The sequence below is a fragment of the Larimichthys crocea genome, chromosome XV (genome assembly GCF_000972845.2).
Source record: "Larimichthys crocea isolate SSNF chromosome XV, L_crocea_2.0, whole genome shotgun sequence".
In the NCBI taxonomy this organism is placed as follows: Eukaryota; Metazoa; Chordata; class Actinopteri; family Sciaenidae; genus Larimichthys; species Larimichthys crocea.
This window is the reverse complement of record NC_040025.1, coordinates 10837943-10863264: the sequence shown is the minus strand read 5'-3', so window position 1 is coordinate 10863264 and position 25322 is coordinate 10837943. Positions and strand designations below refer to the sequence as shown.

Here is a 25322-nt window from a genome sequence, read left to right as displayed (position 1 = left end):
TGCTGGTGTTTAAGAGAGAGACAGCTTTTATTTTATCATGACATGAGGAGTGTTTATCCGAGGCAAGGTTTAAGATGTTTAGAATGGTTATTACGATATAAATACCACAATCTGTGAAGCAATTAACACGTAGGCATCTAAGTCTCAATAAAGATATGCACCAATGTCTCCTCATGTGTCGACCAAAAAGACAAACTAAAGACATTTACTGTATATTTTTTTGTTTATTTACAGTATTGATTTATATCTATTTATCGAGCATTTTCTTGCTTATAAATTCAACTTTTCACTGCTAAGAGGAAGATTGTGTTTTTTTCTTTTCTACATAGTATTTCAGCTTTACACACAACCAACAAATAAAACACTTTGCTCATGATTTCAGTGAAAGATACCTCTTTGTCTAGAACTGTCTGTGTCTAACCGAGCCTGTCTTACCAGGGTTTCTTCCATGCTTTCGCCACTGGAGGGCACTATAACAGTGAGGATCAAACCCCACAGCTTCCTTCCTAATATTCAAATGTGGTTCTGATTTTTTATTTTTTTTATAGATTCACCCTATCAGTATGCAGCTCATTTCCAAAATGACGGATACATTGCCCTCCCCAAATCCATTTTCCCAAGAAGGTAACTGTAACTTTCCTACATCGTTGTTTTACTCTCACAAATGCAGCCATGCATCAAAAGAATCATTCTTTTTTTCTGTTTTAGCGCTTTTGACTCACCAGAGACCATCGAGCTGGAGATCAACACTGTCTCCTCTGAGGGCCTGATCCTGTGGCAGGGAGTGGTGAGTCCTGGTCCTGCCTTGAGACTTATCTCATACTGGGCCGAGCCACAGTTTGGTTGAAATATTAAACCTGATACTCACATCCTTCCCTTCCACCTTTTTTTATCCTCACCCTAACTTTGCTACTGCACCTCAGCACTCTTAATCATCACCACTCATCTGTAAGGAAGTGAGGAATGTTCTCATAGCATTGAGTGAGTTTTAACTTACATGTCAACACAATAATACATCACTGACACCATACTGCAGCATTCATCATCACACTGTCTACTTCAGAGGCTGTAACGTTGTTGGGCATGTTGGCTGTGAGCCCGGCTCTGTCTGACACCACTAAAATAAATGCATGTTGCTTCTCTAACTCACCCTCCGTTTTCCTCAGGAGACCAGTGGCGCACGAAAGGTGCGAAAGGTGCATGCTAGTAAAAAGGTATCCACTCAAACACCAGACACCCCTTGTTCATTTAGCATGTTTCATAACATTTGCTTCATACCAGTATGTGTTGCAGAATGACTGAAATGAAAGTTTGCGTTGTGCATCATGGCTTTTTGTTTTGCACGGAAAGTTTTACAAAATCCTGTTTGGGAACGATGTGTATGTTTCCTGATTAAAACCTTTGGTGCAGAAAATTGCTGCAGCCGGTCAGTGGTTCACAAAATTCAGTCACACATCTTCTTCCGCCGCTGACTGAACATTTATTTCTAGGAACTCGGAGAACACGGCAAAGGCAAGGACTTCATCAGCCTCGGTCTACAGAATGGACACCTTGTTTTCAGGTGACTCAGCGCTGTAACCCCGTTGTTCTGTTGACAACTGGATGAGTGTTATTATTATTATTATTATTTTCAGCTCATATTCATGATTTGTATGATATCCAGTTACCAGCTGGGCAGTGGAGAGGCACAGATCTTGTCCCGGAGGTCCATCAACGACGGGAGATGGCATAAGGTCACAGCAGTCAGGTACGAGCGCATATTGGTACAGTAGGTGCTCTTTTTTCAATAAAAGTAGAAGTACAGGTGTGCAGGACTAAGATTTCAATCAGAAATCCCACACAGTTAATTTACAGTAATTGCAGGGTTGGTAAAACATCAAGATTCCAGATGTTGATGAACTAAAGTATACGTTGTGCCAGGATTTCTGGCGCCGTCTCAGAATGCCTTTTTGGTTACTTCATTTCAAAATGCAGACATGATTTTTTACCGATTCAACACACAGAAGAACACAGACAAACATCTGAAACAGCAGCATGAATGGTTGATTGTAGCTTCGCCTCCTCACGTCTTTCTCATCTTTTCTTGCAGAACTGGAAAAGACGGATACATCCAGGTTGATGGAGGAGCAGCGCTACATGGACAGTCTAGAGGCAGAAGCCTCATGGTCAACACCAAAGGCAGTATATATTTGGGTGAGTGGTTTGAAAGTATGGAGCCCTGACAATGTAGTTAGTTCTAACTATCTATTAAAATGAATGTAAACTCTTTTATTTATCTTTCATTGGTTCAGTTAATTAAATGTCCAAAGAGGAAGTTTATCTTTTGTTGTTTATGTTTATGTGTGTGTTCTCACGTGACAGGCGGAGCCCCGGACATGACCGCCATGACGGGAGGGAAGTTCCAGGCGGGAATGACGGGCTGCGTGAGAAACCTGACACTGATGAACGCCCGGCCGGGACAGCAGCCAGCCCAGGCCATCGACCTGCAAGCCCACGCAGCCCACGGCATCAACGTGCAGCCGTGCTCTTCATAGATCGCAGCACACACACACACACACACACACACACACACACACACAAGCACACATAGACAAACACACATGCAGAGACTATTGAGTGATGTCATACACAGACACAGCAGACTCACACAAAGAGGCTGACACAAACTTGGTGCTTTGCTGCTACCAAAAAAAAAAAGAAATACAAGATGACATGTTGTTAAGTGAAGCCTATGCGGAAGTGCCAAAAACTGCAGTTCCTAGAACAGCCACTTGAGGCTGGCTCCAGAACATGCCAGTCTCCATAAGCCCCTTTAGTAAAATGTCCAACTTCACAGCAGAAATAACCCGGTACAAATAACAGTTTTGGTCTCTATAGCTAATTTCCCCGTTCATGACAACTGTTTTAACCCACCCGTTCAAATTATATTATATATAAGGCTTAAAGTTATGCATAATTAACAGCGTGGCCGCTTTGATTGACAGGTGGACGCAGTTACAGGTGGCTCCTCTGAGCTTTCCAGGCGTCATTTGGCCCCGCGGCTGGCCAGCACCACAGATTTTGAGCTCCAAAGCGGCTCCTCGGAAACCTATGGGTGACGTCACGCATACGCCGTCCCTTCTTTATACTGTCAGTGATCGCAGCACACAAACACACATAGACAAACACACACACATGTACACATGCAGAGACTATTGAGTGATGTCATACACACAGCAGACTCACACAGAGAGACTTACGCAGAAAAAGAGGCTGACACAAACTTGGTGCTTTGCTGCTACCAAAAAAAAAAAAGACGACACAACAGTTTATGTTTCTCTGTGTGGTGTGCAGTAAAACCAAAAAAAAAAAAGAGAGAGAAAAATGAAAAGATATTAACAAGTCTTCTCTTCCTCAGTGTTGTATTCTCAATGAAGGACTATTAACACAGGAGAACCAGTACAGTTTACATACTTCCAGCAGTAGTTTTAGCCATGAGAAGAGTAAGAGTAAAACATATTAGGCCTTCTACGATGGGTCAGATCCTATGGAGTTGGAGATGTTTTTACAGCACTGAATTTTTATTTATATACATATGAATATATATATATTATATTTGTGGGGGAAAACATGCAAACTAACCATAACTGCTCTTTAACTTTCCTAGAGTTTATTCTGGGTTCTAATACTGTGTGTCCAGGGCTTTTATAGGCCTAACTGTTTTAATACTTGAAGATGTTTAGGCCTTCTTTTCTTCACTTCTGTAGAGGAACTTTTTTTTTTTTTGTTTTTTTGCGTGCGAGCATGCTTTACAAGTCTTTTTTTTTTGCAAAATAGTTGGGAGAGGGAGCGCACACGGTCACGGTCACATGCAGCTTCAGTACACAACTCAGGTCGTCAAAAAAATAAAAAATAAATACAAATAATTAGCCGGAAAAATGATAAATGTACTGCCGCTTTAAACTCAAATTTTTTTGCTTTGAGAGTCATTCACGGCGCCGGTGTGTCTTCTGTGTCTGTAATTTGTTCTTTTTTTTTAATGAAAAAAGAAAGAAACCTTGGTGCTAATGTCAGACATGAAGATTCAGAACGTAGTCAAGTGGTTTTCTGTCTCACATGTAGAGGTGTTTGTTTTTTTTTGTAGTCATTCGGTTGCTTAGGTTAATCAGAAACAGCGTACACTAGTGACACATTTGTTGATTGTTAATATGCATGGCAGGTTGATTTTATAACAGTACGGCGTGTCGCCTTCACGGCCTTATTTGATTGAGTAGATCTCAAAAAAAAAAAAAAAACAGCTGAAAAAGGGTGTAATTTTTTTGTGTGATTGTTGAAGATATTGTTTTATGTGTAACACTATCTGCCAGTCAGGTAGATATATCTATCAATTAAGAATGAGTGTGTATGCCTGTTTATTTGTTATGTTTGTCTCAGCCCCTTCCATTACTCATAGGTCACTCTACTTTAAGCCCCTCCCCCAGTATGGAGTCAGGTATGTGTGTGTGTGTGTGTGCATGTGTCATTATCCATATCCTCAGGAGGGTCAACCCAGAACTGCCTCAAGATATTAACTTAATGTTCAGGTTTGGTAGCTTTAGTGACAATTCAGTAAGCTATAAAACTCTGAAGGCTCCGTGGTTCTGTGGGTTGTTTTCTCTGCAGACGGCAGTAGGACACAGTTGGGATAGTGTTTGGTCATGTTGGGAATGCAGTGGAAGCCTCCTGCAGGTGCTGTGACCAGTAGTGTAGCTCTAATAAAAAGCATGCTCGCTCCACCTTTTTTTTTTTTTTTTTTTAGTCGACCACACCACAAAAACCACAACGGCACGATCACTTTGGGGTTCACAAACTTTTCTCTCACTTTCTTTTCTTCGTCTTTTTTTTGTAAGCTTAAAATATTTGTATTAATATCCTCAAGAATGAGCACTATCCTTTCTCTTAGAGCTGCTTCATTTATATTTATTTCATGTTTTTGTTTTTCTTTTCCTCCGCTTTTCGTTTCAAGGCTCGATTCTGCTGTTTTAGTAGAGCAATCACAGAAGCTTGCTATTTTTCTTTCCTCTGGTTATTGTGTATTGCCTCCCACACCCCCTTTTTGTTTTTTCCCCTCATGTTTAAGTTTGAACATGCCCCCCCCGCCGCCGCCGGTAAATTCTTCACTAACCCCCAATTAAGTTCCAAAGGTTACCTGAGTGGAACTGCCAGGTTAAATGGTCGGAAAAACTGGTCTTATTAATTACTCAGTGACAAAAGTCTTAGACTCCGAATAAATTATTTATCTACACAGAAAGGTGTCATCATGTTTGTTCAAAGAGCCACTGCTGTGGTCCAGGTTTAGGACACTGAAGCAGAGAATGACGGTGTGTGCGCCCCTCGTTGGGTTCCTTTTGTGTATCTGCTCTTAAACTGGATTTCCATATATACACTGTACACTCGCGCCCAACGCAAAGTTGTCAAGAAAACTGCCACTGCTTTTTTTTGGTTTGTTTTTAGGCCATTGCAAAAAAAAAAAAAATGAATGGTGCACTTTTAGTAATGATGGAAATTTTTATTTTTAAAATGTTTTAAACTGTTTCACTTCTGAAAAGCAGATAACTCAGTTTAAATGAATGAAATTGTACCAGATGAAATATTGTCCATGTCGGGACAACCCGACATCCATTTTCAATGTTGAAAAGACGCCCCCCTTGCCCTTGGTGTTTCTTAATTAAAAACAAAATTCATGTGCTATTTGTAATCTTGTGAGTTTTCTTTTGTGTGCGTGCGTGTGTTCTGCTTTGTGCTCCAATGTTTCTTTTTGCACCAAATCACTTCATTGTTGTGCCAAATAATCCATTGTGCACATAAACCTTAAACCCCTGTCAACTGAACAGAGATAGATTACACCACCTATTAGAGTAGTAGACCCAGTGTTCCCATGTCGGTTACACCCAAATCAGGTTTCTAAAATAAATCCATCCCATGGGTGCAGTACTCTCATCTTACAGTTTATTGTATTGATTTATTAAATTACTATGGCGATGGAATATTACAAAAAAGCATCCTGTAAAGTGAACGTACCAGGAGAAGTTGGATAAATAAAAGGTTAAGTAGGTTGTTGATACTCGTATGTCATAGCGATGGTGTGTGTCATCAATGTTCTGTACTGGTGATTCCCATAACTCGTTCAAATGGTTTGTGATCACATCAGTGATTTGTCTGCAGCTGCTCGTAATATAGTGCAATATATATTTGTAGAATAACTACAAAAATAATCAGGAATTACTGTTGACACTTCATCCTAAAGCAAAACGAACAGTGACAATGGGATGCAGTTACATAACCAGAAGAGAAGTCTGTCAGAGGAAGGAGAGGCTCGGTTTTCATGCTCTCATTACAGTTGTCATGTAAGAGAAAATCACTTCAGTAAGATCTGGAGTCCATTATTAATCCTCATTTTTATGCAACGTGACTTCATACATCTGTGTGTGGATTATAAACTATTAGATGCAGATGAGATGCTGGAAGGCTTCTTGGAAAGAAAATCCAGAGTCTTGAAGTGAGCCACAAAACAATCAATAAAATGTAACGTCTTGTTGGATTTCCCTTTTTATTTTTAATAACTTATAGATTTAGCTTCATGATTTTAAGATAGGTCAATAGGAAATAGCGTGATGCTGTAAAGGGGCATTCAATATATATATATTGTTTTCACTGAAGGCACTTTTAAAGTCAGAAAAATAACCCTGAATGATCTCTAAGACGGTTATCTCAGCCTCGACTTCCACAAACTTCCACAAACTGGGGGTGTCTTGCTCTAAAGGCATGTGCAAATTGCATTATGGTTAGTGTAGGATCCAGTGTTTGCAGTGTAACCAGGACTAAGTCAGAATATCTTGTTCTCTACTGTTTCCTTGATTCGGACCATACTTTTGTCAAGTAGTATTTTGGGGTGGCTCGGTATGCTAGAAACAAAACACAATCCTGACTTTTCAAACATTTCTACACTGATATCTTCACATGGATCCATACAATAACTCAGCTAAGACCAAGATGACCTCACAGACCTGCTTTCTTTAACTCAGCTGAATATATAAACCTCTATGTCTTTGTCTGAGCAGTGATACCGACTTTATTCACAGTAGAAATAAGATCCCATCAGATGTGCAGCCAACATTAAAGACATAATCTGAACATAATACTGATACAATAATTATTTATTCTTTAAGAAATTAAATTAGATCTATGATATCTCCGTCACACTCTCTTCTGTGGTCACTTTCTCGCCTGTGGGTGTAGCTGTTAAACAGTATTATGCAGATAGCAGTTATTCTCCACCACTCCTGGTTATTTTACACCTTCCTTCTGTGACATTTAACATCAGGGCCTGAGGCCTTGCTTGTATGGTCAACATCTCAATTGTTATCAACAGAAACTCAATAGTCACTTTCAACACACGAGCTTTCACCGTTACTGTGCAGGTACAGTGTATGCCTGCACAAAGCACAACAAAGGCTGAGTCTGAGCTGAGACACGGTGACCTTTTCAAATGAACACAAGCGAGACACAAGTCTTTACATTCGGTATCAGAAAACAGTTCAGCAAATCATTCATTTAGGTTTTTGTGTTTACAGACGACCCTTTTATCTTCTGTATTAGTTCTTAGCATGTGCAGGACTGAATCTAAGTAGCCGAACAGATTAGATATTTATAGATATTTCTAGACATGGCTGTCAAGTTCACATAGGTGGTGTGTTATCATGTTGCTCTCCTGCCCTCAAACCACGACGGAGTATCACATGTTGACTGTAAGAGGTAGAGATCAATGCACAAAGACTGTCAGATTGAATCACTGGAAGGCCTGCCTTCATATTACATCAGTCTAAAGGATAAATTACTTATTATTGGAACAGTTCACATGTAGCTGTTATCATTCCTTTTTCCATATCGGTTATTAAAAGATCCCACGTGCTTCCAGTCTGTGTGCAAATATCCATCAATTTTTCCATAAGCGCTTATCTTTATCAAGGTGGGATATGAGGTGTACACCCTGGACAAGTCACTCAGGGTTCTTGCAGTGAGGCAACAGGGCTGCCACCATGCAACCCTTCATGCAAATATATTATATATAATATTTTAACAGCCGGTATGAACAGTATATATATACATAAACCACACCAGAACACAGAGGATTTAGTTTACCATCTGTGTTGCTGAATGCAAACAATTCAATTCCTTCTTATTCACCTCTCACAGGTGAACAATGCATGAGCCAATAACAGATGGAAGTCCTGTCAGTCCTAAAGAAAACAGCGCTGCTCATCTTTCTGTCTGTATTGTTACAGTCAAGTTTGAGCAAATCTCATACTTTCAGAGGAAAGATGAACTTACTTACTGCTCCATTACATGATACCGAACACTGAGGTAAGGCTCAACCTCTGTGGGAGGAGCAGGAACACCGAGCGATTGATACACCACAGGATGTTCAAACGTATTGGTCAGATGATGAGTAACACCAAGGGGACATTTTATTCACGCTTTAATGAACGTTCTCTCCTCAAGATTACTGGATAGAAAATCATGTTGGTCTTCCAGGTACTGTGATTTTGAACATTTTCAAATTATTTTTTAAATTATGTATTTAATCATGGTAGATAGTCATTTATTTATTTATTTATTTTCTGATTAATTTTACTTTAGAGCTTTGCAGTTTGGTGTCTTCTGGCATCAGGTAATAAAATAAATAATTAATTTCTTCATATTTCACACAATAATTTATCAGAAACAAAAAAAACAAACAAAGTTCTTTTTCTTCTTCCTCCAGATCTTCTATTCTTTGTCACTGCATTGGAAAGTAAGTCTGACTCTATTAGTAAACGAAGAATTAATGCACCGCAGATTGTTGAGATCTAACCTTCTGCATCCGCAGCCTGTCAGACAGCCTGGTTTGATGAAGGGAATGTTTCCATGAATGGGGACTCGGAGCTGTTGAGGGACTTGAGAAGGAAACACTGGACGAGGATCTGCTCCAACCCGGTGGACATGGAGGCTCAGACGGTTTCTGGAATCAATTCACAGCACACCAGGAACACCTTCCACACGTAAAGACTTTTATAGAACGTCAAGAAGCTACAAAGTCTGGGTCGAGAACATTTTTCATCAGCATCATGTTTTAAAAGTCACACTACATTTACTGCTGTATGATTTTAAGCTATTTCTCACAATGTGAGTTGCTGTAGTGCTATAAAATAGTAGATATTGACTAATATTGATAGGTTTACTCCATGTGATAATGTTTCCACTATGTTAACATTCAGCATAGGTGAGAAATAATAAATCAAATAAATAAAGCTTTCCTCAAAATTTGAAGTTTTCCGCTTGATGTGCAAATGAGTAAACCAAAGGTTTGGATATCACTGTAGATATTTCATATAAGTGTAATATTAGCATGGGGTGGTTTTGTTTTGCAGTTTCAGTGCATCAGAGGGGCTTTTATGTCTCAACTCGGAACAGAAAGGGGCACAGTGTGAGGACTACAGGGTCAAGTTCACCTGCACAGGACAGTTCTGCTCAGGTATGGTGCAACAACAAAATCCTAATTTATTTCAAATATTTGAGCTCACAGATATGGGTTCCTTTGATTCCCTGTTCATAGAGTGTAGGACGCGGTGGTTCGATCATGATGACCCAACAGGAAACGGAGACTATGAGGTCCTCGCTGACCTCCTAAACATATACCCGAGAGAAATCTGCCCTCAGCCAATAGCCATCGAGGTCCAAACTGTCTCTGGAGAACCTGCACTCAACACGTCGGATACACTTTTAAAGTTAGACTGAACAACATCAGTCAAAATTTAATACAAGTGGAATTGGAAGGAGTGGCGATAGGCTCCACTCACTCATCACCTCTTTCTCCTCTTTGTTGCAGTTATGATGCCACCTACGGGTTTGCCTGTGTGAATGCAGCTCAGGGGAGCGGGAGCTGTGAAGACTACAGAGTCAGATTTACATGTCCGAAAGAGTTCTGTCAAGGTGCATGTCTTCTTCTACCAGCTGAAACACTGAAATCAATTCTATTCCAGCTAAAATCCAGTTTTAACAAACATGAATCTGGTTGTGATTCTCACTCAGTGGCAGAGCAGTGTCGAACACAGTGGCTGAACAGTGATAATTCATCAATGGAGGGTGATGTAGAGTCCATCCTTCAGCTACAGAAAACCTTCCCTGGTCAAGTCTGTAAAAACCCAATCAGCATCGAGGCCAGGACAGTAAATGGACTACCTTCCAAATACACTGGAGACACCTTCCTGTCGTAAGAATGTTGGTTTTTAAAATATATATATATATAACATACAGGTTTCAGGTGACTTTATTAAATAAGTGGCCTTTCATAACGAGTGATTTATTCTGCTCTTAATTGCAGCTATGATGTCAATTTCGGGTTTGCATGCATCAATGATAAACAGGAGAGTAAACAATGTGAGGATTATGAAGTGATACTGACGTGTCCCTCGGATTTCTGTCATGGTAAGTTTACATTCAGGTAGAAGATCTTATAAATGTATCAAAACCTGCACAATTCAAATCTCTGAATCTGATGTCAGTGTCTCCATGTGCTTACAACCGTTAATGCGTTTCCCTGTTCGGCAGGTTGTAGGACACGCTGGTTCGACGTGGACAATCCCACTGGGAAGGGGGACTATGAAACCCTCATCCAGGTGCAGATGACATATCCCAAAGAAGTCTGCTCCCAGCCTGTGGCCATTGAAGCCATGACAGTGTCTGGTGTCCCTGCGCACAAGACTGGTGAAGTCTTTCAAGTGTGAGTCGTAGGACAGACATGGACACTAGACACAAGTCTTGATAGATAAACTAAGATAAACCAAGTAGTTCTCCTCATGGCGAGTAAACCAGCAATTGTGTCAACTTGCTGACTGCTCCTTTAATCGTTTGCTTATTACATATTTTGCAGATATGATGCTTCTCGCGGCTTTTTCTGCATGAACGCTGAGCAGCCTGGAGGAATTCGCTGTCAGGACTACAAGATCCGCTTTACATGCCCATTGGATTTCTGCTCAGTGTGAGCCGTCACTGGTCAACGAGACGTGTAGTAACTGCTAAGACAACATATCAAACCATCAACCCATAGGGTGTTCTAGTATGTTTTTTTATAAGGTTAATAAATGTATGTTGTCATCATATAATTTGCCCTGATGGTTATTTCAGCCTTACAAACATGATGTGGGTTCATCACGAAGTTTCCAGATCCAGACTTCACAGAGGAGAAGAACTGTTGTTGAATGCCAACAGGATTAATCATCAGGATTAACGTGATTACTGTAAGCTTCAGGTGATTCGGTCACAGAGGAATGTCTACCTGTGGGCAAAACACATTTTACATAACATACAACAGAACAAAAATAAACGTGTTTACAGCCTCGTACAAAAAAGGTTTTGGTCTCGATAGTTAGGGTGAATTTATTTAACTCACCTGTTCAAATTATATTAAAGTTCTGCAGAATGAACAGCGTGGCATTATGATCCACGTCTTGGCCCATTTTTAGAGCCACCACACTCTGAGCTTCAGAAACCTATGGGTGACATTACGTCACTTTCCGTGTTTTATACCGTCTATGACCTATGGACAGAAAGAGTCCACCATGAAATACATTTCACTGACACCACTTTACATCTACACAGTTCTGAGAATGACACTTAATCAACCATAACTAGTCAAAGTTTGCACGTTAGAATGAAATGTGTTCTGTGAAACATTCTGATTAATGTGTAACTACACCTGTAGTCCAGCCTGCTTGTTTCTTCTTCAGTCATCCAGTAAGTTTAAGTCATTTATTAACTTAGAAACAACAATATTGCTACATGCTGACACATTTCAAACCCCAATGAAGTCACATCCCAATTACAAAAACTCCAAAGTATTTAGGATTAATAGTTTGTTGTTTGAATGTCAGTAAGTCAGCATGATGTCTCCCCCGTCAGCTCTTCACCCGGCCTCTGCATTCTCCATCCGTCCACCAGAGGCCCTCAGACCTTCCCACCTGTCACCTGAATCCACCTGTCAGATGTCAGGTCATCAATGTTGCATGGTGCCTTTGCCTTTAAGCCTCCTGAACATGAACCCTAATCCTACCTGTCCATCCCTGTTAACCTGTGGTTTCTCAGCTACCTATGTTTGGGTTTGCCTGTAAGTTTATAAGTAAGTAATTATTATAAGTTTATGCAATCTACTAGTGAAATAACTGAACTATTCTTTTCCGAATGGCTGGGTTTGGGTGCAGCACCATATACACCTTGTGACAGCACAGGAAGGTCAGATCAGATTTCATTATTCATCCTCTGTTGTTGTTGTAAACTGCTGATCATTGATGCAGCAGTGCTGTGTTTTTAGGAATATATGAATGTGTCTGACATAAGCTCTTTAAAACACAATTAAAGAATCATTAACGAGAATATCTTTTATTATCAATTATTTCACAGGGACTTCCAGTGATGCTCATTTGTGTTTTCTTAATTCTACATAATGGTCTTAACATTTAAAATAATAACAATAGAAGCCTGTTATTAATTTCTATGAAGGAGGTTTAACAGGGTTTGTTTTATCACGGCGGATTTTGGTTGTTAGGTTTAGAAAATGTGCTCTAACCTACAGAATGTCATTCTTTCATTCCACGCACATCCTTGCACCCTTTGTCCCAAATGTTACTTCCAGTAAAAGCAGTAGCAATCAAAAACAACAACAACAAAAAAAAAAACGCAAAAAAAACTACAAACACAGAGCGCGTCATTTCCGGTGGAATATTCCAGTGGATTCATTCTTTGTCTTAAAAAGGACGCGCTGAAATAGCCGCTGTGAAGTTGACAGGTAAACGGTCTGATGTTCTGTATGACAGCCTGACAGCTTTTAGACACAGAAGTCAGTTCAGAGGGGGGAAAAAAGGAAAGAAAAGACAAAGAGAATAAAGATCCGGGGTCTTTAGGTGCGCGTTGAGACGTCTGCGTCACTGGAACTGTCTAGATTTTGTAATCTTTGGAGGTCCTTTGCAGGTAAGATGAGATGGACTTTGTGTATGCGTGCATGTGTCTTCACATCAACAGCCAGGACGAACGACAACAACCAAAAAATTGGCTGTGACGCATTTAAAAAAAAAAAAAAAAAAAAACCCTCTGCAGCCATTTTTAATAAAATCCTGAGATGTTCAGCTCCTTAATCAGCTGATTCTCATTTTCTTTGTGTCTGCTGGTGTTTGTGCACAGAGAGATGAGGCGCTGTATAGAGAGGGGCTGTGCTGCTGCTGCTGAGGATCAGGATCAGGGGCGTTGCGCATTTAAGGGGCCACCTGTTCGGCGGCTGTATCGATCATGAATCAGAATCAACATCGAATTTAAAAAAATGGATGAATATGCGGCTTGTTGTATTTGTGTAGCCTACTCAGATTAAAGAGGGGAGGTGTTGTTACGCACAGTGGAGGGCTTGTTACGCACACGACCCACGCCAAAACGTCAATTCTGATTCAGACAGAATGTGATTGTCCAGATATGAAACCCACATGTCTGACAGATTATTATTATAAGTGCTGCAACTGAGAGAAGAATCGATGTGCATTTTTATAACGGGAAACAGCAGTGGTGATAGAAGTACTCAAATATTTGACTTCAGTAAAAGTATCAGTACCACAGTGTAGAAATTGAAAATGTTAATTGAGCATCAAAATATACTTAAAGCACAAAAATACTCGTTATGCACAAGTGTTTTGGATTCTAAATATGTATATATGTGTGTATGCAACTTAAAAGTTGCAGCTGGTTAAGGTGGAGAATTTATAATTAGGCATTTGCTGATTGTATTATTCATTTGCAATCTTGTAATTAAAGTTATCAAATATGCAGTGGAATAAAAAGTACAATATTTCCATCAGAACTGTCAGAGAGTACCTCAGAATTGTACTAAAGAATCGTAGTATCATATGTGTTAAACATGTTTTTTATGTACAGTTCAATGTCATTTATGTCATGCATATAGTAAGTAAACAATTATATATATATATATTTATTTTATCTTGCAGCAGTTGTGTTGTGAGCCAGAGACAATCATGATCCTCCTGACTCCCTCCTCTGGTAGGTACTAGTTTCTCATCTCATAATCTGGATTACGGCACACCTGCGTGGGCCTCTGACGTGCTGAGAGAGTCTTAAAGATGTTTGGGCTGAAAAAAACTGGGACCAGTAATCCATTTTTGTAAAATCAGACACATAACACATATTAGATATATAACATATAGCACATAAAGATGGCAGAATGTATAGGAATAAATGTTGTATGACTGGAGTTGATTATTTGTGATAAATTGCAATTTAGTTCAGTGTAATATAGTCTATATTCTTCACTTCAGAGTTGTTTTCTGTGTCTTTCATTTAGTCTTTGTAGATGTTACCAGGTAACAGAGCAGGGTATTACATAACAAGGGCCTTCCCATCATGCTTTGCACTCTGGAGGCAGCAATCCAGAGACTTGCTTGAAATTGACAGTGTGTCTGGCTCTGGCTTAATCCTCTTTTTTATTTTTTTATTTTATTTCATTAGTGACCAAAACAGTGTGTTAAGTAGTTAAAGTAAACCTTGACCCTTAGAGCTGCAACCCCGCAGACCTTTACTCACGTGGAACTGCATGCGTGGCTCTTTAATTGTATTTACTGTCATAAAAGTGATTATTCATTTCGCTCATTTAGAAATTCTACGATATTCAGAAGAATGCAGAATGTTTTCTGCATTAACTGATGTTGTAACTTTTGTTAAGGTCCAAAATAAGAAGTAAAAAAAAAAAAAAAACCCAACATGCTGTCAAATAAAAGTGTAAGTTATTGTTGGCTTTTTGCTGTGTCTCATGCGCTGTTTTCTTTCAGATGAAGAGTCTCTTGAACTCGTCTGGCTTTGGAATCACAGGAAGTTCAGGGTGAAAAACACTTGAAGGGTTGCTACATTTGCAACATTTAAAAAAAAAATCTTTTTTTTTTTTTTTCAAAAAACAATCTGTGCATTCTGTCTTGGGCAGTACTATGACTTGAGAGAAAGTTATAAACTCACAAGAGAGGAGGCCGACAAGGAAAAAAAAAACACAAGAAAAACAAAGAATTCTTTGTTTGACTTCATTAAAAAACATCACGGCATTGTGGGGGCAGAGGCAGTTTTTTTTTTTTTGGCTGGAGCGAGGCAGTGTCAGCAGTCATTCCATCTTGCTGACTAAGATGTAGCTTTAGATGTCGTTCATAGTACAAATCTTGTCTTCATAACCAAACACGTCAAGTTATTATGACAAGTTTTGCTAACTGCACTTCAATCAAACGTCTCGCTTGATAAAACTCTTCCCATTGGCCATAAAATCCCATGCAGTTTAAAATTTTAATATAAACTGCATGTCATAAAAACAAGGTCATCTGGATTTATTTATGCCTAGGTGGCAGCGGTATTATTATATCTGAACAGTTAGCTGTGTGAGTGCTGCTGCCACGTCCTTGTCTCGGGTCAGTACGTTTGATCAGAGTTAACAGGCTAATTGATCTCACGCCTGGTATGTGTCAATGCAGTAGATGCACCTCACTCTCACTATAGCAAATGGTGTATGTGGTAGTCCCCATATCGTCCTACTTTTCCCCAAACCAGCATTTGTGTGCATTTACCCCCCTGATAAGCTCACAGTCGAGTGCACTTCACATGCATCCTCTTCAAACATTGTATCCTTTTGACTTCTTTCCTTTCCGAATATTATCTATTGATATTGAAGTTTAATGCATGTCACTGTGGCCATTTTCTTTTTTTTTCTTTTTTTGTAACAGTTAAAATATCTTTAACATGTTTAGTGTATAGAAATAACTGACTATGTGATGAGGCTATCTATAATGTTGCATGCTGTTGGCTGCAAATGAATGAATGTGTACAGTAACAAATGCATTTTAGTGATCTGAAAATGGATGAATATATCGTAAGGTCGGTCTCCGTCCAATAAACATACATCTTGGTAAGTGATGCTTCTTTTACATAAGACGGGGGAATCAGTTGCAAAGTGATAGTTTAAAGAGACACACATATGCAAACATATGTTACAATACCCTGCAATATGGATTCCTACTAGATGGATTATGACATTTTATTCTTTTATGACATTAAGATTACTTTCTGATTCTTTTTTTTTTTCAATCCAAGTGAGGTTTGACTGAAACTGGGATTAGTAAACTATTCCCATTCAGACATATTCATCAAAAAAAAATAAAAAAATAAAAAAATTCATGCTGGTATGGTCACCCAGTCATAGTAGGGATTTAGCTTTTAGCCTTAGCTTCTTGAACCATGGCAGAGGTCATTAAACTAACACAGACAACTACTAACTGCTGCTGTTCTGTGGTCTCAGGTTTCTTCCAGTGTACCAACAAGCTCTTTCTCAGTGATCAGGCCACAGGACTGCAGATAAAGGAGTTTGCACGTAAAAATGCTGCTAATGCCCTGTCAGTTGCCAACATGGTCATGGGCATGGCCTCCATTCTCAGCAGTCTGAATGGGTGAGTTAATGCACCGGTATTGGATATCTGAAACAGTAGTCAGGTGCAGGATGGATTCTGGAGTTTATAGCTTGGTTGTAATTAGCTAAATTGAATAATTCATGGTGGAAAAAAAAACACAACAACATTTGACGAGGAAACAAAAGAGAAAACACAATGATACTTCAGGAAGCATATTAACAGAAGAGAAAACACAACATTTTGCTAAAGAACACATCAAAACTGAAAACACATTTCCTTTTTTCACTATGTTGTTGTATTTTGCCATTCAGGAATACCACACAGTGAGCTGTACTATGTGTAGCGTAAAGATGCACAGAGAATAAAACACCAATGTCAAGAAGCTTGACCTAAAGAAGATAATTCTCTACAGGAGGAAAACAATTAACTTAATTTTTAACACTGCTGAACTGTAACCAACATTGGTTGCAGTCTTTTTCCACTCGTGAAGTATCTGACCCAGCAACGGGTTGCCTGGTTGTCATCAAATAGCGAAACCTAATGCTCACTTGTTTTGTTCAGGCACCATCATGCTGCATGTTGGCTGGTTCTGATTGGCTACCTGCTGGATTTGGCAGATGGAGCAGTTGCCAGGCGACTCGATGCCTGCTCTGAACTGGGTAAGTGGTATGTTGTGGTCAACAGCTCTTACCAAAGATAAACTTGAACTGGGGTGTTGGCAGAGTGTGCTCCACAGTGCATTGTCTGAGCTTCCTAATTTGGCTGCACAAAGTTGTAAACAAGAGAGCAACACTCTGGATAGTCTTACAAGGCCTCCAAGAGAAGAATCCTATCTATTTTATGTCATGTAATTTGAATTTCGAACAAATCAGTGTCATTTCGGCTGACTCTGTAAGCTACCAGCTTTTCAGGGTTGAGGTTTGAGTGTGACTGGCATGACTTTTCTTGCCCCTCTTAAATAACTGGCAAAAGAAAAGAACCTAGCACTGTAGATAGTAAATCACGAGACACTAACAGCTGTTTTAACATTGCTTCCAGTGTGGAAACTCACATTTTTTCCAGAGCCCAAAATAGCTCCCAAGTGCATCACAATACATCGTTGGCTGCACATTTCAGGGGGCTTTGTGTCCCGACAGGGTTTTTCTGCATGACTTTGCAGGTGGATGTTGTTGTGCCCCCCCACGTATTTTGTCAAATGAACAATCACTTTCTGATTAAGCAGCCTAATTCCACGGGATCACGCTCCAATTGTCTATTTTATCCCGTTGCTTTGGGTTCTCTGCATATCTGAAATTGCTAAAATTGTTGACCCTGGGCTGTGGAATTCCACCTCGTTCATTTGAGCAGTGGCCTGAATCACCTCATCCTCATCTGCTGAAAACATGCTCCGTACTCCAGAGGGATAAAGAGACAAGGCAACGGAGAATGTTGTTTATGGAATGGCCGCTTGTTGGGCTGACGCTGAAATTTCCACTTTGAGATTTTTGCACGTACACATCCCCGTCACGTGTCACATTGGCAGTGGCCATATTGGAGAGATAACGTATCTACACTGGCTTTGATAAGACGTTAAATCTGTTGGATGAGAAGTGTAACAATAGGACAGTTGGCGCTCACTAGTAGTCTTTCTACAGCAGAATTCAGAATACAATATTTTTTAGTATGGGTAGTGTCAGCATGTCCTGACACCAATACAATTCATACCTCCTTGTGAAGGTCACTGAGCCACATTTACTATTGACATTTCTGTTTTTCACGTTCAGGTGCCAAGCTAGATGATTTTGCTGACTTCACGACCTTCGGGATTGCCACATCGTTGCTCCTGAGGACATCCGACCTGCTGGACAACATCCTGTGCATGTGTTACGTCCTATCTGTGTTTGTGCGCCTCTGTTTTTTCTCAAGCGGTGAGTTCCAAAATATAGTACATGCTGTTGTTTTCTTTTGAGTCTGTCATTTCACTTTCACTTCATGACTTACTGGAGATTTATTCTTGTTTGGTTCCCTTAGGGATCCCATTCATGTACCGCGGCCTGCCCTGCATCTACTCCTCAGCCATTCTGGCCAGTGCCTCTCTGCTGTCAGGAGGAAACATGACCATGCTGCGGGTCATCGCAATGGCCATGATCCTCTTTATGATCAGTCAGAACTTCTACCCTCACGACAGAGTGCTGGAGTCCCAGGCCTGGAAGAAAGCCGTCTACGCCGGAGGTAAAGCTATTTTTCAAAAAGTATCCAGATTGAAGAGCTGTCAAGAGTAATGACTTCTAGAGTTGGCGATTTAAAAGCAATCATTCATTTTAGAATTGCATTTTTAAATTAGTAGGTAGTAGTAGTTGTTAATGGTTTCCAATTGGACCATTTTTAGCCATGCTAGTGGCTTGGCTAGTGGCATCAGTTCGGCGATCGGTCATTCAATCACTTGACTACTCGGCCTATCGGTCTCTTGTTCAACCACTTTGGTCCAGACTGAAATATCTCAACAATAACTGGATTGACAGTCATCAAATTTTGCACAGATATTCATGGTTCACAGAGGACGAATCCTCTGAACTGACTGAATCTGGTCATCCCCTGATTTTTTTCAACCAGGGCAACAAACAAGTCAAAGTTTTCACATATCCAGTGAAATATCTCAACATCTTCAGTACTTGATGGATTGGGCCAAATCTTGTCCTGACATTCATGATTCCCAAACAATTTATTATTTTCCGATCCAATGACTTGACATTTGTTTTTCAACGAATTGCTTTGATTGGATGAATTACCATGAAATTTGGTGCATTAATGTTTCCAGCAGGGTATATTTTCATAACTTTTATCTAGAGTCTACATCAAGTGACATTTATTTGCAATCTAAACTAAGATAAGAATGGAAAGCATTTCACCTGGTGATCGTTAGCATTCTCATTGTCAGCATGTTAGCTCAAAGCACTGTTATATCTATGGACAACCTTACAGCACCACTAGTGTGGATGCAGATTCTTGTTCGGTATGTAGTGATTTGTTCGATTGTTTTGTCTATTTTTCTTCAGGAGTCATCATGGTGTTCTGCTCTTCATTCCCCCCTGCATGTGTGTACTACCTGCTGTGGTCTGTCTCCTACATTTTGTTCCCAACATCTCTTTGGAGCAGTAAAGTGTAAAAAGGGGTTCTGGCTTGTCTCAAAACCCCCCAAAAATAGGTTTACCTCTGGCCCATCCGGGTGAAGTGAGGCTTCCTGCCATGGAGGATCCAAGCTGAACATGCATCACAGGCAAACACTTGCTATATTTAGCCTTTATTTTTGATGTGACACCTCAAAGACAGAACCCACACCGAATAGTTAGAGTGATGAATGAGAGGGACATTTTAATTTAAGGATTGACCTTCATGCTATGTTATGTCTTTGCTGTATTTTCACCCAAACCAGGGGTTGAGTAGCTTGTTCTAATCAGGTTCGTCTCCTGTGTAATCCCTCTACTTCAGTAGTAATCCAATCTTTCATCAATGTAATACGTAGCAGCAAGGCACATTATATAAACTGTTAAAATGATTTTAAATGAAAAAAAATTACCTGAATTTCAAATATACCTTTGCTTCTAATTTGGCTCTAAAATGTTTACTTTTGTAATCAGACATGGCATCGTGACTCTTATTATGGCATCCATGGTGTTAAATGTAGCTTAATGAGTAGCTGTTGGAGTGCTACAGTACGTAGAAGGCCTTTCTCTGATTTTCTCAGCAACGTTTTCAAGATTCTAAAATTCCACGTTGTTTTTGGCTCATCTATAACACAGTAACAGGCATTTATACAGCACTATGACCAGTCCTGTGTTCACTGACTGGCTGTTAATGTTTGTATCACGGTTGGGGTCACTTCACTTTCATAAAATTCTGGTCCTAAAAATCCATTTTTTTGCCATTTTGTTTGGGCTCCTTAATCCTGTCACTTACAGTAAGAAATGTTCCAGCATAAGAGCACAGTTATTCCTATTATTTGATTTGCTGTTTGAATGTATGTTTTAAATAAGTTCAGTTGAAAGTCCATGGACCCCAACCTCGGTTTCTGTGAATTCGGGAATTATTTTTTCTTTAATTTAGACTTTTTACCAAGTTGTGATACTGTCCGAGAAATGATTTGCATATTTCTTTATGTGTGATTTTATTGGGTCATTGTTGTATGTGTTTGCCTCTGTTTTAAGAGGCATTGCAGGTTAAACAGTAAATCCACACCTGATCACCATCATGTGTCCTCTGACTGGTGCTGAATCAGTGATGTCCATCATTCGTCAAACATGACATCATCAACGATGGAGATGGAGTCAGAAAGAGATGGAGTCAGAAATGCAGTCCTTGTGTGATTCAGTGTGAATTTACCCTTAAAGAGCAACCGCACACAGGCTGCAAATCCTCCTTTTTGCTGCCATCTAGTGGCTAAAACTTTCACCTCGTTCTGCCTCACCTCATTACAGTTGACGTTGGCTCACAAATGCACCCGGCCGCCGACGGTTTAAACCCTCAGCGGTCAAGAAAGGAGGAGATATTGTGTGTTGTTACTCTTTAACTTGGCCAGTATTCAGTCTAAGGGACATCGCTTTTTTGTAGACCAGTTTTTAAGGACACCTTTCTGCTATGATCTTTGTTCAGGATAGCACAGAGTAAATATATCTGTTCTCAGCACTAAAAGCTACTGACAGTTCATATTTAAATTCTGACTCATTACATTCCTGCTCAAACCGTCATCTTTGAGCTTGTAATCAGAGGTGTCAGAGCAATTTATGAGTTATCCAAATGAGTCTCCCTAACAGTGCTCCATTAGGGGAAGGTCATGTCTTCCGGATCTGTTATACATTTAAACACATTGTGGTTCTTGACATGATTTATGTCGAACCGGCGTTGTGAAGAAAATCTACAATTCATAGTGCAAAAACAGACTGAACACAAATCTATTCTAGTACATTCAGCAGTGCATTAAGCTTTCCTGTGTGGGTGTTTTGGTTTTCAAACTGTAAAGTCACAGTAATGTATGCATGCCAAGAGCATTACAGATACAAAAACTGTACTTTCCCCAATGATGAAAGAAAGATCTTAATGAATAATAAGATCTTTGCTTTTGAGTCTGTACATTTTTGACAATAAAGAGGTAATAATACAATGATTTGCTTTCAGTTTGTTTATATCAATGTTTGATAGACACTGAACAGTACGCAGTGGATATTACATGGTAATCACACTTTATATATGTCCTATTCGTGGGTGTTGCTGTGGGTAGCATACAAGTCTATGAGAGCAGTCCTGCCTTTCTGTTATACTCGACCATGTCAATGACCTCAGGCACACAAATGGCTTTAGTAGCTGCTAGATGCAGTGAGGACTGCAACAGCTTTATGATTGCTGAGAATGCAGGTCGGTCCTTGAAGCTCCACATCCAACAGTACTTCATCAGGTCATACCTAAAAAAACATACAAAAGGACATCACACATCTGTGTTAAAGGAACAGCAGGCATAGTTGACAGATGCTGTGTAATAGCTCAGAAAGACTTCAATGAAAAGAGAGCACATTACTCTATGGTATGTTTGCTTTTGTCTACTTACAAGGGTCCTCCACAGTTCTCCGGCCTCTTCATTCGATAAGACCCCTGTAGCTTCGGAAGCACAGACAGAGGCTCCAGCTCAGGGTATGGAGGAGAGCCTGAGGTAAAAGCAAATGAATTATTCTTGCATGAAGTTATGTGACTTTAAATTTTAATGCTGATGATGGCGTGTCATGTAGTACAGATAGTAGAAATTCGTACATTTGAAGCAACATTGTGTAACTTTATTTCTATAAGATAACAGCTCTGATGTCCTCCAGCTGCTCCACATCAGATCTCTGTGAGATTCCTGACGGACACTAAACTAAACTGCTGCGAACTATAACTCAGTTTGTTAGTCAGGCTTCCTGAACTGTGAGTTCAGAGTGCTAGGGGAGTTTTAGTGTTTGTACCTAAGGCATTTGGGACCACAGTGAAGAGGAGGTTTTCAGGCTTGGGGTGTGGACAGAGCAAGTGTCGTGCCAGAACAGGAGCTGACAGATGCTGAGCTGGGTAAGTAATATGATCTGGTTGCTACAGTATGTCTGGAATTGTTGCATTTACTTGATGTTTGGCTGTTAGCAACTAGTTTTTCGATGATTACATCAGTAGTATAAAAACAAATACACGTGTATAACTGTCCATATTTACAACAGCAGTACTGCACTCTGGAACTGGAGGAGATAATAGAACATGCAGCTTTACCTAAAGTAATTAGTTCATACAGCAAGATTCCAAATGACCACCTAGGGAAAAGAAAAAGTTAATAAACGTTTTGAAGAACACTGTAATAGTCTCAAACATCGACTTGTTTTGTGTGCGTTTGGGTTTCTTAGCCATAACTCCGCCCTTACACGTCGCTCCTGTCGATACTGAGCTGCATCATAATCCTCTCTGGAGCTTGCCATTTGAGAGGCACCTCTGCTGCCCTCCGCCTCGTTGCTGAATCCATTTTGTGCCCTCCAAATGCCACGCCCAGACCAGACACCCGGGCAGACAGGCCTGGACCAATTAAGATGTTCCTGGCAGCAACATCACCATGCACCAGTCTGTGGTTTGACATCAGATAATCCTGAGGGAGGAGCCAATTACAGCCAACATATCAATCATTGGTTAATACATTCATTCAAAACTAAAGATAAACAACACTTCCAAGCGTTTTGGAATAATTGCTCCAAAAAACAGTGACTCACCAGCCCAGCCGCAACCTGCTTTGCCACCAGAAACACTGACCTCTCTGAGAAGTTCAGTGATGGATCAGCTACGTTTGAATTCTTCTAGAGGGAAGAAAAATTCCCTGTTATTGCACTAAATTTAGGAATTGGAGATCGAATGTATCATCAAGTATAAGTTTAGGTTGAAACCAAAGCTGCGGGCCACAGTTACATTTCTGAGCGTCCAGAGGAAGTGAAGGAGGTTCCCTGGGCTGCAGGCATCTAAGACCAGATACATGGGCAGACGCTTGGTCTGACAGTACAACATCCGCACCACATTCTCATGTTTACACACTCTGGCATGGAAGAGGACCCAGTCCATAAACTCCTTAGCTTCAGGCTGGTTGGTGCCATCTGTATGTAACAGAGGAGGTTCCAGGAGTCAAAGCAGCCTTATTATGTGCTCCTTCTAAAAAACAACAATGATCTGTTATTACTGTCAGTCATGCTGTACCTCGGAGGGACTTAACCACGACAGCAGAGGAGGCTCCATCTCTCTCCTTCAGCACACCTTTACAAATAGGGCCATGGCGGCCCTTCTGCCAAATCTTTAGTCCCTCAAGAACGCACTCTTCTGGGATTTCCCAGGAAGACAAAGCCTGAACCTTGGGAGTGCTCACAGAAACTGCAGTCGGGGATACACTCTGCTGGCCTGTTCAAAAACACAACAATGAGCACCTGGCACTGCTCTCAGGAGGATGAAAAAGAACTGTTGATCATTCTGATGGTTTTTATGCAGAGGATATACAGTTATTGCAATTCATACCATTTGTAAAATCAGTTGAGGTGCTCTGCATTCTTAGTTTCTTCCTGTGGAGACTGCAGAAAATGAGAACCACCACCAAAACTGTGCTCAGAGCCAACAGACAAGGGATGATAATCACAGCGAGTGGACCTGCTGACTCCTCGTCTGAACAAGAAGTGAAAAGAAGAAACAAGTTTGGATTCAGAAAACCAAAAGAGAGGTGTGCAATATGCAATGCAATAGGTGTGAATTACTTACAGCACATGGGGAGCGAGGTATCGTTGCCACATCCATGAGGAGGAGCAGCTGGCATTTCTCACACACGAGAGAAACTCCAGAGCAAAAGTCACCACTGGAACGGTTTAAGAGCAGAGCTATGAAGAAAACTCAAACAATATATACAAAGTCTAATGGCTACAAATGACTTTTAATTTTCTTACCTGGCACCTGATGCCACAATGCTCAACTGAACACATATTTCCAAACCCTAAAATATAAAAAATGAAGCAGCAGAGTTGAAGGAAAAGTCACAATAACAAGCCTGTTTCACAGAAAAGCTCAGTCTTGCCTTGTGTGCCTTCCAGGGCACTGACCGGAGAGGTGACTTAGAAAGTCGACTGAATGTTAATCATTAACAAATCACCAGAAATGATAACATTACCAGCTTACTGCCACTGCCGATTAAATACATTGATTGTATTTGTACAATTTGTATTGGGTGATTTTTTTTTTATTGTTTATTAATTTTCTTCATGAACAGACATACAAAAGACAGGACCAGACAAAACAGCAAACCCACACAACAACTACGGCAACAACAACAACAACAAGCTGGGAATAGCAATACAAAAACCCAAATACATCAGTCCTGGGTAAATCTCGCAGGTACATTATACAACCCAGAGGGCAATACAGCGGAAGCTAAACATGGAGAGAGAAAAACAAACAGACAAAAAAACCAAAAACAAATAAAACATAAAAACACATCAGTTTATTTCCCCCATTTCTCCCTCCTCCTCTCTCTTTAAACAAATGCTCTCGTCAATATAGCAGAAACATTTACATTAATATAGTCAAGAAATGGTTTCCATGTTCTTTCAAAGACATTTGTTTTGGAGTGCAGCAGACAGGTGAGATAGTATTGGGTGATTAATATACATACAAAGATGGTAAGTACAGTTTGTTTTTTTGTGTCTCCCATTGGAAATCTGCCTCTGGCTCATCAGACATAGAACAGAATAGTAATGCTGTTATTAGAAAAAGTAACCCACAGGAGGTATGAGTAAAAAAACGTATCAAAATAGGTAAAACCAATAA

General features: G+C 40.1%; 4 protein-coding genes across 13 annotated transcripts in view; 3 read left to right on the top strand and 1 right to left on the bottom strand.

The window, feature by feature from the left end:
* Positions 1-2701, top strand: part of hspg2 (heparan sulfate proteoglycan 2) — an 84934-nt gene extending 82233 nt beyond the window's left edge. For all 3 annotated transcript variants that reach the window (XM_027288655.1, XM_019273889.2, XM_027288656.1), the window contains 7 exons: positions 549-624; positions 709-787; positions 1167-1214; positions 1491-1561; positions 1664-1747; positions 2090-2193; positions 2362-2701. In XM_027288655.1, coding sequence (XP_027144456.1) covers positions 549-624; positions 709-787; positions 1167-1214; positions 1491-1561; positions 1664-1747; positions 2090-2193; positions 2362-2534 — 635 coding nt within the window. In that variant the 3' untranslated portion in view covers positions 2535-2701. The remainder of the gene's footprint in view (positions 1-548; positions 625-708; positions 788-1166; positions 1215-1490; positions 1562-1663; positions 1748-2089; positions 2194-2361) is intronic.
* A 5772-nt stretch (positions 2702-8473) lies between these two features.
* LOC104928634 (uncharacterized) lies at positions 8474-11184 on the top strand. The gene is made up of 11 exons (XM_019273854.2): positions 8474-8553; positions 8659-8689; positions 8783-8812; positions 8888-9059; positions 9429-9532; positions 9614-9785; positions 9887-9990; positions 10090-10270; positions 10382-10485; positions 10609-10780; positions 10931-11184. Exons 1-11 carry the CDS (start codon positions 8539-8541, stop codon positions 11040-11042), a joined length of 1197 nt encoding a protein of 398 aa, XP_019129399.2. The 5' UTR covers positions 8474-8538; the 3' UTR covers positions 11043-11184.
* A 1561-nt stretch (positions 11185-12745) lies between these two features.
* Positions 12746-21627, top strand: tmem269 (transmembrane protein 269). 7 transcript variants are annotated; one of them, XM_027288450.1, is made up of 8 exons: positions 12778-12841; positions 14043-14094; positions 14880-14929; positions 16382-16529; positions 17052-17149; positions 18254-18397; positions 18501-18701; positions 19526-21627. In XM_027288450.1, exons 4-8 carry the CDS (start codon positions 16489-16491, stop codon positions 19633-19635), a joined length of 594 nt encoding a protein of 197 aa, XP_027144251.1. In that variant the 5' UTR covers positions 12778-12841; positions 14043-14094; positions 14880-14929; positions 16382-16488; the 3' UTR covers positions 19636-21627. The 7 variants fall into 7 exon arrangements, with proteins under 7 accessions (XP_010741254.1, XP_019129441.1, XP_010741255.1 ...); XM_019273896.2 differs by lacking the exon at positions 14880-14929 and having other exon boundaries at positions 12749-12841; XM_010742953.3 differs by lacking the exon at positions 14880-14929 and having other exon boundaries at positions 12754-13023.
* si:ch73-206d17.1 (tyrosine-protein kinase STYK1) lies at positions 21068-24691 on the bottom strand. 2 transcript variants are annotated; one of them, XM_019273893.1, is made up of 10 exons: positions 24446-24691; positions 24264-24357; positions 24027-24170; positions 23715-23912; positions 23433-23614; positions 23240-23320; positions 22901-23118; positions 22752-22792; positions 22069-22165; positions 21068-21925 (listed from the first exon to the last, which is right to left on the bottom strand). In XM_019273893.1, exons 2-10 carry the CDS (start codon positions 24316-24318, stop codon positions 21754-21756), a joined length of 1188 nt encoding a protein of 395 aa, XP_019129438.1. In that variant the 5' UTR covers positions 24319-24357; positions 24446-24691; the 3' UTR covers positions 21068-21753. The 2 variants fall into 2 exon arrangements, with proteins under 2 accessions (XP_019129438.1, XP_010741253.2); XM_010742951.3 differs by having other exon boundaries at positions 23240-23323; positions 24446-24690.
* Positions 24692-25322: the final 631 nt, after the last annotated feature.

Excerpts from the sequence above, each read along its gene's own strand:
- LOC104928634 (XM_019273854.2), top strand. Across the intron at positions 9,533-9,613 it reads CACAGGACAGTTCTGCTCAG|AGTGTAGGACGCGGTGGTTC; the intron begins GTATGGTGCAAC and ends CCCTGTTCATAG. Across the intron at positions 10,271-10,381 it reads ACTGGAGACACCTTCCTGTC|CTATGATGTCAATTTCGGGT; the intron begins GTAAGAATGTTG and ends TCTTAATTGCAG.
- tmem269 (XM_010742952.3), top strand. The coding sequence starts at position 16,321 with ATGGCAGAGGTCATTAAACTAACACAGACAACTACTAACTGCTGCTGT. Across the intron at positions 16,530-17,051 it reads ATTCTCAGCAGTCTGAATGG|GCACCATCATGCTGCATGTT; the intron begins GTGAGTTAATGC and ends TGTTTTGTTCAG. Across the intron at positions 17,150-18,253 it reads CGATGCCTGCTCTGAACTGG|GTGCCAAGCTAGATGATTTT; the intron begins GTAAGTGGTATG and ends TTTCACGTTCAG.
- si:ch73-206d17.1 (XM_010742951.3), bottom strand. The coding sequence starts at position 24,318 with ATGCCAGCTGCTCCTCCTCATGGATGTGGCAACGATACCTCGCTCCCC. Across the intron at positions 22,793-22,900 it reads AGTATCGACAGGAGCGACGT|GTGGTCATTTGGAATCTTGC; the intron begins GTAAGGGCGGAG and ends TCTTTTCCCTAG. Across the intron at positions 21,926-22,068 it reads GAGAACTGTGGAGGACCCTT|GTATGACCTGATGAAGTACT; the intron begins GTAAGTAGACAA and ends ATGTTTTTTTAG.